Genomic DNA, 12,732 nt, shown 5'->3' on the forward strand with positions numbered 1-12,732 from the left:
TCTGGTATTTATGCCAAGCTTGGCAATACTCAACTCAATTCTCGGGCTGAATTTTCTGCCACAAAATCTCAGTGGTTCTTTCCAGCTTTTGGCAAATCTTTTCCTAGATGCTTAACTTTGCCTTGATTTCTCCACAGAGGAGAAAGGGAGATCTTCTTTCCCACAGCAAGATACTATGTTTTTCTGGGGTATTCCCTCTTACATCATGTATCAAAAATCTATCCAAGAGTGTGTTCTGATGTTTCCCCTCCTTTTAGTTAAGATCTGTTCTGGTGATGCAGGCAAAGCACTGAGGAGGTTGTGAAGACGGAGACAATGTTTCCAAAGCCTGGAGATTGTAAAAACCTATTTTGAGCTATAACTGAGCTATATCCAGATGCTACTGGATATAAGGAACAGCTGAGCGGACTTACACCAGGACTATAAATGTTTTGCAGGTCTTTATGTCCCTGACTCAGTGAGTGGGTTTCCTATAGGAATCAAAAGCTGGGGAGAAGTGAATATAATGCAAACCAGTAATGTTCATGACTTTCCCGTAAAATTTGTCACAGGCAATTTGAAATAGCATATCTTTGGTGGAATAGGGCTCATGGTAGCCAAAAATGTAGATTAAACAGCAGCCCTGATGTAGGAGGAAGGTCACATTGACCTGTGGTTAACTTGAGACTAGAGTTTTTACAGCTCTCTATATAAATTTGAGAATCCCAGGCCAGCATGTAAACTCTTTACTGGTTTATTGGTATATTTTACTATCTGAAATACTTTTGTCCTGAAGGAGGTTTGGATTCTGTGAAAACAGTCTGGTCTAATGAAAAGTAATCCCATAGTTCCCTGTTCTTCACTTGTCTTCTTTGTCATCTTCCTTCCTTGTCCTTGCATACTGCTCCCTAGCAGTCAGGTTGTGCTATTTAACACTTAATTTCCCAACAAACCTTTTATTTCTCTGAAAAGTTTTCTAAATTCTAAAGCAGCTCTTCTTCTACCAGCACCACTGGCCCAAGTACTACATAAGCCATGGTAATTTGTGTTGCCTGCAGGGACATTTCATATTTCTCCCATCTCTCCTGGTCCCAGCTTAAAACCAGGTGCTACACACCATTCTGTCTCCTTCTTCCAGCAGTCTTCCAGCAAAGGTGCTGCATGATGCACGTCCACACGCATGCTTTGCACACTGCTTTGAAGGCAGCTACATTGCTCACAGACCTCATGCAGCACAAGGAGCTGGAGGAAGATTAGCTTGCCTATATGCCATGGGGTCTTTCTCATGCTCCAGTATGCCTGGCTCAGCTGGCAGTCAAGCGGGAGTCTGTTATTCAACTGTGTCCACCCCCAAGTCCAGCGTAGGAAATTTTATTTGCCCGATTCACTGTTGGCCTACTGGCAAAATGTCAGAGCATCACTTGTCTTCCTGTCCTGGGTTGCAGTGTAGGATGTACACAAAGTATTTATTCTATCACCATCTTCATGAACTGTTCAAACCAGGTGGGCTAGTGTTTTCCCAAGCCCCCTGCTTTTTCTGCTAATGGCCCATTAACGCCTTTGGGGTGTTTTCTGCAAATGACTTTTGAGGTGTCTCCTGCTAATGACCCATGAGTCACAGGTAACTCCCTCCAGGGGTTATCTCTGTTAATGGGCCATCAAGGACCCATTTCACACTTCTCATGCTATTGTGAGATGCTCTGCCCAGGGGGAGGAGCCAAGCATTCTCACCTGGATATAAGCTGGTATGTGGGACAGTGCAAGCAGCACTTATCCACTGGATTCCCAGAGGACCAGAGCTACCAGACCTTTCTACAGGATGACTGCTTCAGGAAGAGCACCTCACCTAGACTGCTTCCATCATCCTGCTCAGGTTGTATTCTGACTCTGTCAGTGATCCTTTGTGTTATTGTATTTATTTTATTTTACTTTTACCTTTTTACCTTTCTTCTTATTAAATTATATCTCTGACTTGGAGCCTCTCATTCATTTTGCTTTCAAACCACAACACTTCCCCTCTCCACTTCCTGCAGAAAAGAGAGTGGCACTGATCCTACATGGACCTGCCAACTAGTTTTTCCTGGTTTCTTCTCTGTTGCCTCCTGCCATGTAATCCTCAATATGTGTTCCCAGACTGTCAGAGTGGTGACACTGTCTGTGCTAACACATGGGGATCCCTGTTCCCACTGCTGTTCCACAACACAACAGTTCCATAAGAGCAGCCCTGCAATGCCAGATGCATCATCTGCCACGTACCAAGCTGCAGAGCACTGCAGTGTGTGTAGCCTTCTGCAGGATTGCATTGCAGGCCTGACTGCTGAATCAAGACACTCCCAGTTTACCCCCTGCTCTGTTCTCCTTAGCTTTTGTTCACCCCAATATCCAGTGGCTGTCAGGTTTTTCCTGCTCCCAGTCCATCTGTGCAATAGTTCTCATGATTTTACTGAGTGCTTTGCAAGGCTGTATGGTCTTACACCATCACAGAGCCCCATGTAAGCTCTTGCTTGCTCTTCCCTCTGTTTCTGTGCATGTGTTTTATATACAGTTATCATAAAGGCAAAAGGAACAAGTCATAGAATCATAAAACAGTAAGGTTAAGAAAGAACAGATATCATCAAGTCCAACCTTTGACCAAACACCACTAATTGTTTAAACTTACCTCTCCTGTGTTCTATTGCTGGATTTTAGGGAACCTTAACAAGGGCACATGAATTGCATCTCAGAACTACATCTGGTAATAGTGTGCAATCAAGTCTGTATTTAGCCCATGCTCCAACTCATCAGAACATTTCAGCTGGCTGCTCACCCCACACTGGCTTCTTCCTAAAGAGGATTTCACATATTGTGAGAAAATCCCTGGCCTGGTGCATTTTCAATGATTTTTTTACTGTATATTGCAGGAAAAAGGTGGTGATGTTGGGAGTGGTGTTCCTTGACATCTTTCCTGACTCACAATATACCTCTCTGGATTTAGCAATTAACTTTTCACCCCATGGCCCTGGGGTGAGCAAGACTTGAGGTTCCAACCACACGTGGAGACTGGTATTGATGGAAGAAAGTATGCCTTGAGTATAGACCATCCTGGACTCGTGAGCAGCATTGTCATGGGGGAGGTTGGAAAAGAAGGTGATGAGAACAAGAGATGGACCCTAAAAAGGAAAAAGAGGCTGAGGGGCTGTGAGAGGAGGAAAAGGAGAGGGTGAACTCTTGGTAAAAGAGGGGAAAAAATTGAAGGCAAGGCAGATTTCGTGGAGGGGGAGATAAGGGGCTGTAGGCTGCCACCCAACTGCTGCATTCATATCGGAGAGCCACAGTCTTCGACCCAGTTCTGTGCTGGAGCTGCAGCCAGTAACTGACAGGGTTCTGCAGTACTCACACACCAGAGTGCAGGGCAGAGGTCTCCAATTTGCTGTGGTTTGACTCAGAGCCAGAATTAGGACAGCAGTCTGACAGTCCAGAGCTGTGTTGCTCTATGTGGTGCTTCAGCCCGGGTCAGTGTTAGTCTGAGCATCTTTGATGCATGTTACTGCTCAGTGGAGACTGCTCCCAGGGCTGGGCAGTAATTTTGGCCACAGCCTGCTCCATATAGGTAAACAAAATATTTTTTCATGCTCTGTTAATGGTCGCTCTAGTGCTGGTTCAAAATTATTTGAATTAACACCCTGGAGCAGCTGAATTGGTCCTGTACTTAAATTAGATGAAGGTCAGCAATCTTGAAACCTCTTCCATGTTACCCTCTCTTCCTCTCCTCCCCTTGGCACTCCTCCACGGAAGGAATGAAGTACACGTGCCATCTTTGTGAAGGAAATCCTGGGTGATTTGGGGGAAAGGCGATACTGCCTTCTTCTCTAGTGATAAAAGGGAGTGATTTGCAAGTAAAAGAAGGAAGGACAAGAGGAAAGGGACTGTAAAACAGAATGTTTCTCTTTACCCAGCTTCTTCACTCAATAATTCCCCACCTCAAAAGGCACTAAGATCTAAATGCAAGAAAAATTAAGTGTTGTGTGTCTCTGCAGTGCTCCCTGTCAAGGAAGAGCCAGGAAGTTGCTTAGGTGAAGGAAGGTTTTGAGCCACAATGGGGTGAAATACCAGCCTTTCTTTTCCATTGTGTTCGAGCTGCTGGCAAGCACAGCTGTGCTTAGGAGGGAGTGGGAAAAACAGCTGTTGGAGAGAGCTTGTTCAGGTTGTGCTAAGGAGTGTTTGAACAGACTCCCCTGGGGCATGAACTGCTGAGCACCAGGCTCGGCCTGCCAGGAGTGGCTTAGATTCCATAACATGAGATTGGCACATAAGCCTCGGTGGGTGACACATGCCAGGGGAAGAGGTAAAACTCCACACAGAGCTGAGTTACAGTCTGAGTTCTTTGTTGCCCAGACACAAACAGGAGTGGCAGGAGCCCTGGGGAAGGACGTGGGGGGTTTGCGCTGGTAGAGCAGCACGGGTTGCGGGGGGGTGGGGGGGGGTGGGGGGGTGGGGGCGTGTGGAGTTTGCTGAGTCAGGAATGCCTCTGAGCTGGAAGAAAAATTATTCCTGCCCGCTGCCAGCACTTCATGCAGATCCAGAACACAGTTCCCAGAGCTGTCCATACATATGTTAGCAAGAAGGAACTGTCTGCATATTTTGCTGCAAGAAAGTATGACAACTGATGCTGCACTGAGCAGTGAGCCTGGGATAATGGATGTCCTGAAGGGAATGCTGTGAAATACTGCGCTAAGGGTCTTATCTGACGATTGTCAGGGAGTAGGCTGTGCTTCCTGTCTCAGAGGAAGCTTCCAGACAAGAACCTAGGACTGGAAGCAGGCAGAGTACCAGCCGCAGTGGGTCATGTGCTGCAAACCCCTTCGTTACAGCATCATCATTGCACGAACAGCGACCTGGGAAAACTACAGTTCCCATCAGCCTTTTGTGCATGTCCCTGCCAAACTACAGTTCCCAGAACCTTTTAATGAGCCAGAGAGGATGTCTACGGAAATAAATGTCGACGATTTTTGCGTAACACCCTGCACCTCCGGAGTCCTGACCAGCACACGGTCTGTGAAAATGGGAAGAGGGGAAAAGCCAGGGAGTGTCAGTGCTGTGGAGCTGTGGCTTTGCCCACCCCAATAGCCACAGTGATATCCTTTAGCACCGAGCAACCTTCCTCCTCTCAGGACTCCCTTGGTAGTCACGGGGAAGATCCTAGTCCCCAGGAGACACGGCTGCTGCGGAGGGAGAGGCAGATAAACTACAGATCCCGGCATTCTCCGACAGGCAGCACCTGCGGTAGTCCCTGCACGCCATGGGGGAGGTGGGGGTGAGGATGAGGATGGAGGGCAGGGAGGAGATGCAGGCCGCCGTAGGGCTACGCTGCACCTGGGACATCCCGCCACCCGCTGGCACTCAGGCCAAGTGGGTGAGGCTCAATGTGGGGGGCACCGTCTTCCTCACCACCAGGCAGACCCTGTGTCGGGAGCAGAAATCTTTCCTGTGTCGCTTGTGCCAGGGCGAGGAGCTGCAGTCGGACCGGGTAAGGCAGCTGGGTTGCCTCCCGCACCGTGCCCCACCGAGCATGGGGAGGAGGGCTGGAGGGATGCAGGGATGGAGCCAGACCCCGGCAGCTGCAGGAGTAACTGAGTGAGACATGCCTGCTCTTTCCCCCCTTCTCCCGGGAAGGATTTCCCCATGCCAGATTCTACCTTCTTGCAGCCCGATACCTGCCTTCCCGAGCTGGAGAAATGAGAGGCCATCTCCCCTCTGTTCCTCTTCTTCCTCTTTGTCACCCCACATCCTGGGTCTACTTTCCAGCTGTGTCTGCCTGACTCAGCCTTGTTCTGTAAGGCGATCTCTGCTCTCTTGCACCAGGCCTGGATGCATAGTTGCACAAAGAGACTGAGGCCTATTTTTGGGCTTTTTCAGCTGGATTGATTCATGCTGAGGTGGGCATGGTGAGCAGACCAATACAGGAGTTAAAATCCAAGCTGGGCTGACTTGGCTAGGGACTCTCAGAGACCCATGTTTTCCAAGGAATCTTAGAAATAGTGGACATTTTTGCTTAGGTTTGTATTTTCTTGTATTCTAGGGTATTTGAGGGTTGGTTACAAGTTTTCCTTGTTTTTTGGTTTTTTTTTTTTTTCCCTTGTGATCTATCTCTGTTGCTAGGATGAAACTGGTGCATACCTAATAGATCGGGACCCCACTTACTTTGGACCAATTCTGAATTTCCTCCGTCATGGGAAGCTGGTCCTGGATAAAGATATGGCTGAAGAGGGTGAGCTCAGAAAAATCCCGCTTACAGTAGTCAGGAAAAATAGAACTTGTGGTCGATCTTGTTGTCTCTCGTTCTCCTTTTGGATGTTGATATGGGGGGATTTCAGAGAGCTATCTCTGCAAGGCATGATGCTATCTCCTTTACTAAAGGGGTTTGGAGTGGGTGAGGAAGGTGTGCTTGCAGGTGTTGTGGCATCATGACTGTCCAGCAGAGATGTCACCAAGACAGCAGTAGGCAAGATCTCAGAGCCTCAATAAGCCATTTTTTTACTTGTTCCTGATCTACTTTTAACCAGGCTCTGTGAGTTTTCTATTAACGTCTGTTTCTAATTAGGAATGAAAGCCCAGTAGACGAAAAAAACCCAAGCTCATCTCTTCTACTGACTGTAATAAAGACCATCATTAATCAGTGATATGCACCGTATGCTGCTTGTGCTCTGATGGGTTGTGGACTGCAGAAATTCCAGTGGAGCAAGTCAGATAAACCAGTTCCTCATTTGAGGTTGATAGTGGGTCCAATAGGTTGACTAGGTGACATCACAGTATTACCAGTGAGCAATCCACAGTGCCTTGTTATTTTTTGGGTCTCATTAAGGAGCAAATTCCAAATACAGGTTGTGCTGTCCAGCCCTTGCCAAGCACAGTTTCTGCATGGTTAATAGTGTTCTTGCCTTTCTTACACATTTTATATAAAGCAAGGAAAGTTTTTTTCTGAATAGTCTTATCAGTTATAATTCCAAAAATATATCCAACTAATGGTACAGGATTTAAATAAGCCAAATTTTGAGGTGTTTCCCTTGGTGCTTGACATTTCTTGTAATCCTGAGATCAGACAGAGTTCATCTGCCAGTTTTAATATCAAATCTGAAACATAAACCTGAGTCCAGTTCATTTGTATTGCCTTTTTTTTTATTTCCTGCAGCAAACATTCAAGCTGGCATAAAACTAACCCATTAGACAATTCATTGCTGAATGAGAGACACAGAAGAGGTCTGAGTGTGTCAGGTAGTGAAGAATCAATCTCACCATCTATTTTTTCTTTGTCCCTGGGGACATGTGAGTGTTGGCTTCCAGCCACTTTTCCCTCACTGACCCTCTGGGGACCTCCTCTCTTTTCCTGAAGGCCTGTTAGCAAACAGGTGAGTCTCAGGAGAAATGACGGATGCAGACACCATAGAGAAAAAAACAAAAACATTTATGTTTTTGAGTTCAACTCTGTTTTGAGTTGAAGCAAGGGAAGAGAGCCAAAGATCATACAAAGTTGTATGGGGCTGCAGCTCCAAGTGGCTCAGGAGGTAAGTTAGGCTTTTCCAGGATCTTTTGGTGACTTTCAGAACCTCAAGTTCTCTGCCTTAATAAGAGTCTGAGCAAGGTGATAACAAGTAGTCATTGAAAGAGACTGGAGCCTACAGTTGTTCTTGGCCAAGTATCTGGGAAATGTATTAGTAGTCCTCAGCACAAGCCTTCACTGGCAGTGCCTGTTTCTGTAGTAGCAGGCAGCATAAGGAGGTTGGGGTGAGCATTAGAAACAAGATGCAGTGAGCCAAGTTTCAATTCTCTGCAGTAAGAGTTTCAAGCCTGTTAAAAAGTAAGGCAGTAATATAATTTCTCCCTATGGGCCTTGTGAAGCTCAGAATTGATCTTTTGTGAGTTGAAAAATAAAGATGGGCTGCTAACTTTCTGTCTTTGTGATCCTTCTGTCTGTCTTTCTCAGGGATCCTTGAAGAAGCTGAGTTCTATAACATCGGTCCTTTGATCCGAATAATCAAAGATCGAATGGAGGAGAAGGACTATACAGTAACACAGGTATGGCAAGATAGAGTGGGGTGAGGAAAGCAGGGGGTGTAAAAAGGGAGAGAGATAAGTCTAAAGTGAGAGAATGCTTGAGAGAAGCAGCAAGAAATGGAAGGAAGTAACTAATTAGAGATTATGTGCTAATCCCTATGCAGCAAAATCTTGCAGGGGACAAGTTACTACCAATTTAGTTACAATAAACAAGTTGCAGGCTTGCTTTGCATCCCAGAAGTAATGCTGGATGTAGCCCCTGAAACTAAGTGAGCTCCTCTAGCTTTTAGAAGGCAGCAGCTGGTTGCTGTGGGATATACAAGAATGTTTGTGAGGAGAGCAAAGGTGTCATGAAGAGGAGGACTGGTGTGGGCAGTCCTGGGAGTGTAATCACAATGAAGAGCATGGTAATACCTGTAGAGAAACCTGGAGATAACAGGTGAAGAAATGGCTGTGAAGGAGTTAAATGCAGACAAGGAATCTATCCTGTGGTAAAATCACACCCTGTCTTGGCCAGCAACCTTTGAAAATCTTTATTGGAGGGAGGATCATCTGCTATCTCACTTTTCATCTTGTCTGCTTCATGTTGTAAGCCTCCAGCAGCGCAGTCACTTTGTGCTGCAAAGCCTCATCAGCATTTGTTGCATTTACAAAAATTATTTTGTAATGACGAGTGCAAACTCCCCATCAAAAGAGGGCAGTATCTTCTAGGGACAATGCAGGAAGCACTCAGCTCAGTCCCTACTCTTCAGAAGAAATACTGTTTTTACCTCCATTGACAGCATGGGAGAAATCTGTATTCTGGTTTCCACTCCCCTTTCACCTGGGACATTGGGAAGAGGACAGATCTGTCAAGGAGGGGTATTAACACTTTATTCTGCAGAAGGGGAACAGCTTTTAGCGTGTGACTGTTGTCAGTGTGCTCTGTAATTTTGCTCTCAGGTGCCTCCTAAGCATGTCTACCGTGTGCTGCAGTGCCAGGAAGAGGAGCTCACTCAGATGGTTTCCACCATGTCAGATGGATGGCGCTTTGAGCAGGTATGGATAAGGCAGAGCAGAAGGGGAAGGAGTTGTCTTTTGGGGAAAAGATGATGGATACCATACAGTTGCCAGGCAAGGCTCCCTCCTGCTCTGAGAATACTGGGTAAGTCATTGATTGAGTCATCATGCTGGCTCTTTCTTGCCCCTTTCTAGAGGTTTAGAGGATACTGTGTGAGGTCAGCCTGTTTTTCATCCTGGCTAACTTCTCTCCTGGTTCTCTGTGTTGTCTCCTCAGCTTATGAGGCCTTTCCACCAGGATTGTGGATTGAATTCAGTGCTGCATGGTGGGCTTTCTGCCTTGCTCCCCAGGTGGAGTGAGTGTTTTCACTATATATGTGTTTGTGATTCTTGGTCTGATCTTTTCTAGCTTGTGAACATTGGCTCATCCTATAATTATGGGAATGAAGATCAGACAGAATTCCTGTGTGTGGTCTCCAAAGAGTTGTACAACTCCCCCAATGGCCTGAGCTCTGAGCCCAGCCACAAAGCCAAGGTGAGATTAATTTTGCTATGGCCCTGCTCCCATTGCCTATAAGATCCTTTGCTCTTTCTCTCTTTTCTCTCTCCCTTGTGACAGTGGGGCAACTCAGTGGTGAAATACAGGGGCCTGTCCTGGTGTTCAGCACCGTGGCATTACACCCGTTGCCCAAAAGGAGGAGTGTGTGTGTTGGAGGGGTGTGTGTGGCAAATGGCTTTAGCAAGTCACCCTGGGACCTCTCATGTTACTCTAACATCTCCCTCATGCCTCCTCATGCCCATTCTGTGTGTCACTGCCTATAGGGCATTATATCCCTGAAGGTTTTGCAGCATTCTCTTTCCTTTTTCTGAGTCTCAGCTTGAGGGGCAGATATTTACTGCTCTTATTTTGAGGGAAAGACAGAAATACGTAGCAGTGCATGACATCCTTTAGACACCCAGGATGCAGGAAAGAACACCAGGAACTGATGGCAGTTGTTGAGCAGTGGGGTCACAGCACTTTTAAGTGGGTTAGATACCCTGATGTGATACTCCAGAGGAAAACAACCCTCTCTGTTCCCTGACCTAGAATTTTCTTGGCCATGTGGAAAGGTCCCTTTTTATTTTACTGTTATGACAATTACTTTGTTCCGTTGGGTGTCAGAAAGAACTGCCATGGCTCATCTTGCAAGTATATCCACTCTTTCTTCCTTTTGTCTCACATGCTGGGCCACAGAACACAGAGGAGGACCTGGAGGAGGAAGAGCAGGAGGTGGAGGAGGAGGCAGAAGCAGAAGCAGAGGAGAAAGGTGCAGCAAATCCCTGAGGAAAATGATAAAAATAATCCCCCAGGCGTAGACTCGTCCACCTTTCTGGTGAGAGCTCACAGCTAGCAGCAGGGAAGGACTAGAACAGGTATGGGGTGTGGGGGCTGTCCTCTCCAGGAGTTGGAGTCTCTCTGGAGATAAAGCTGATAGGGGAGAGCTGTTACCATGGCTGCTACTTTGTACTTTAAACTGTTTGGTTTATCTACGGTTTTATTTTTATTTGCAGACTGTCCATCTATATGGGATTGTGCTGAACTCTCTTCCTGCGGACCCTCCCTCCTGCTCCCTTACGTGTCCATCCCAGCACTGTCATCTACCTCCCACATTGCCCCACTCGCCAGCCTCCAGCATCCTTCCCTCTGCTCTCTTTGTCCCCCAGGGCTCAGAGTGATCTCTGTCCAGGGCCCTGTCTCTCTCTGCTCCTCACTTTTCCTCTCTGCAGGTATGTTACCTGTCTGCATCTCAGCTCCTGCCAGCCTGAGCTCTGCATGAGTGACTCACTTCCCTCTTGTGGGTATGGCCCTGGTTTGTAGAGCTTGGGGAGGGGAAGGAGGGAGATGTGAGGTTGACTCATCCCTAAGGTGGCTTTACATATTCTCATCCTATGCATGCCTTTACCTGCCAAGCAGATCCTATGGCTGTGGACCAGAGACTGGCAGCAGAAAGGAGAGTGCACCTGGGAGAGGGGTGGAAATGAATGCGAAGCAGGCAGGGGTGGTTCGGGGAAGGGGTGGGATTTTGCCACGTGACACGCATGCCAGATCGCTTCTCCAGACTGCCATCTGCAGCTCCTTTGCCTGCCAGCCCGGGCGGTTTGCAGAAGACAGCCTGTTATTTTTCCTTCCGTGCTCTCACTTCCTTGGGCTTTTCCCCCACTGATTCTGCCGGGGTGAGAGCGCAGTGGGAAGGTGGCAAAGGCAGAGCAGAAGCAGCTGGTCCCCATTGCAGATGTTCTCACAGCTGCGTGCAAAATGAGCCTCTCCAGTGCTTAGGAAAGCTGGCTGGCCAATATGGGTGGGGCTGGATACAGAAAGTGGTAGTATTCCTCTCAATACTGCAAAACTCTGAGGCTCTTGTTAAACTGGAGATGTTAAGTGTCAGTTTCCACCGGTCCTGATGGAGGGCACCTGTTAGCTGGCTGACATTTCTCTCTCCCTCTGTTTGAAAGCCTCCTTGTCTAAGGCTGTGGAACCTGAGTGTTATTATCTTAAGACTCAGTGTATGTTAATCACATGGACTTTTTCTTCCTTCTGTTCTGTTTTCCTACCCTTGTTTCTTTTCTTTTTCTTCTGTTTGTGTTTCCTCTGTAATTTCCCTTTTTGTTTCTCACTTTCCCCTCCATGCTCAGTTGCATTTTTTTCCTAGTATTGACTGTGTTTCTCTTTCTCTCTCCTTCTCTAGCTATTACAAACCAGAGATCTGAGGATGTGATCTGAACACTCCATTCCAGCCTTTTAATTTCTTGTTTATATCTTTATTTTTGTACTGCAGTGTATGGCAGCCCCTTGTCCCACAGTGATGCCCTCAGCCCCCTACACTCTTCACATGCAGCCATTTTTCTTTTACAAACTCACCTCGGAGGCCTGATCTTCCAGCCCTGGAGGAGGGCAGATGCTCCACGGAGCCCTGAGCTGCTGTAGGAGTGAGAGTCCACGGGCCCCCTCCTATGACTGGCAGTATGGCTTTTCTTAATGTCACAGTGGCCCCTGGTGGGGACGTCAGCGATCAACCACTGCCGCCTACGGTCCCTTCCTGAGCACCCTGGATGCAAATGGTGATCGAGGTGGCGGCAGCTGTGGAAGGACCAGCCCTTGCCCTTTCACTGTTGCAGGCAACTGGTGTGGGCTTGTGGCCTGGAGACAAATGCAGAGCCACCGTCCTTTTCTGGGCCACCTGTATCACTCGGAGATGTCCCTGTGCTGGGTATCACGTTCCTTGGTGCCTCCCTCCCTGTTCCTCAAAGCAGCTCTGTGCCAGCAGTGTGAGAAGGAGAATGGTGTGCTGCCTGGGTACCAGGAACATGCTGGTACCTGATGTTGTGTCAGCCAGCACCAAGCAGATTCCAGTTTTGGGGAGTAGGTTGTTTGCTTCACTGCTGTGTCTGAAGACTCCTGAATAAAATTTGCAGTCTGTTCCTCCTTGCCGCCTCTCATTTCAAGTGGCAAGAATTCATTCCTGCTGTAAGGGGGTGTGAGTTGGAGAAAAGGAGTTTGGATTCATTACCTGGAGCCAGGAGAAGCTGCTTGTGCTGTGCCTGTCTTCTGGGAACTGGAGGTGCTTCCCACTGTGTCTGTGCTGCACCTCCACTGGAGGCTGCTGGGCTACAGAGCAGGTTTGATTATTGGTATCTGCACACCTAAATTATAACCATAAGTGAGGACCACCTGTCTAGCGAATG

General features: G+C 47.5%; 1 protein-coding gene across 3 annotated transcripts; it reads left to right on the plus strand.

Annotated features, from left to right (window-relative positions):
* The first annotated feature begins 4,967 nt into the window (after positions 1-4,967).
* KCTD17 (potassium channel tetramerization domain containing 17) lies at positions 4,968-12,594 on the plus strand. Of its 3 annotated transcripts, XM_083859618.1 has the most exons (8): positions 4,968-5,485; positions 6,118-6,226; positions 7,940-8,031; positions 8,953-9,048; positions 9,419-9,544; positions 10,244-10,316; positions 10,561-10,776; positions 11,826-12,594. In XM_083859618.1, exons 1-8 carry the CDS (start codon positions 5,258-5,260, stop codon positions 11,972-11,974), a joined length of 1,089 nt encoding a protein of 362 aa, XP_083715744.1. In that variant the 5' UTR covers positions 4,968-5,257; the 3' UTR covers positions 11,975-12,594. The 3 variants fall into 3 exon arrangements, with proteins under 3 accessions (XP_083715744.1, XP_083715746.1, XP_083715745.1); XM_083859620.1 differs by lacking the exon at positions 10,561-10,776 and having other exon boundaries at positions 10,244-10,382; positions 11,826-11,939; XM_083859619.1 differs by lacking the exon at positions 11,826-12,594 and having other exon boundaries at positions 10,244-10,382; positions 10,561-10,674.
* Positions 12,595-12,732: the final 138 nt, after the last annotated feature.

The sequence above is a fragment of the Zosterops lateralis genome (assembly GCF_965231275.1).
Source record: "Zosterops lateralis genome assembly, chromosome: 4".
In the NCBI taxonomy this organism is placed as follows: Eukaryota; Metazoa; Chordata; class Aves; order Passeriformes; family Zosteropidae; genus Zosterops; species Zosterops lateralis.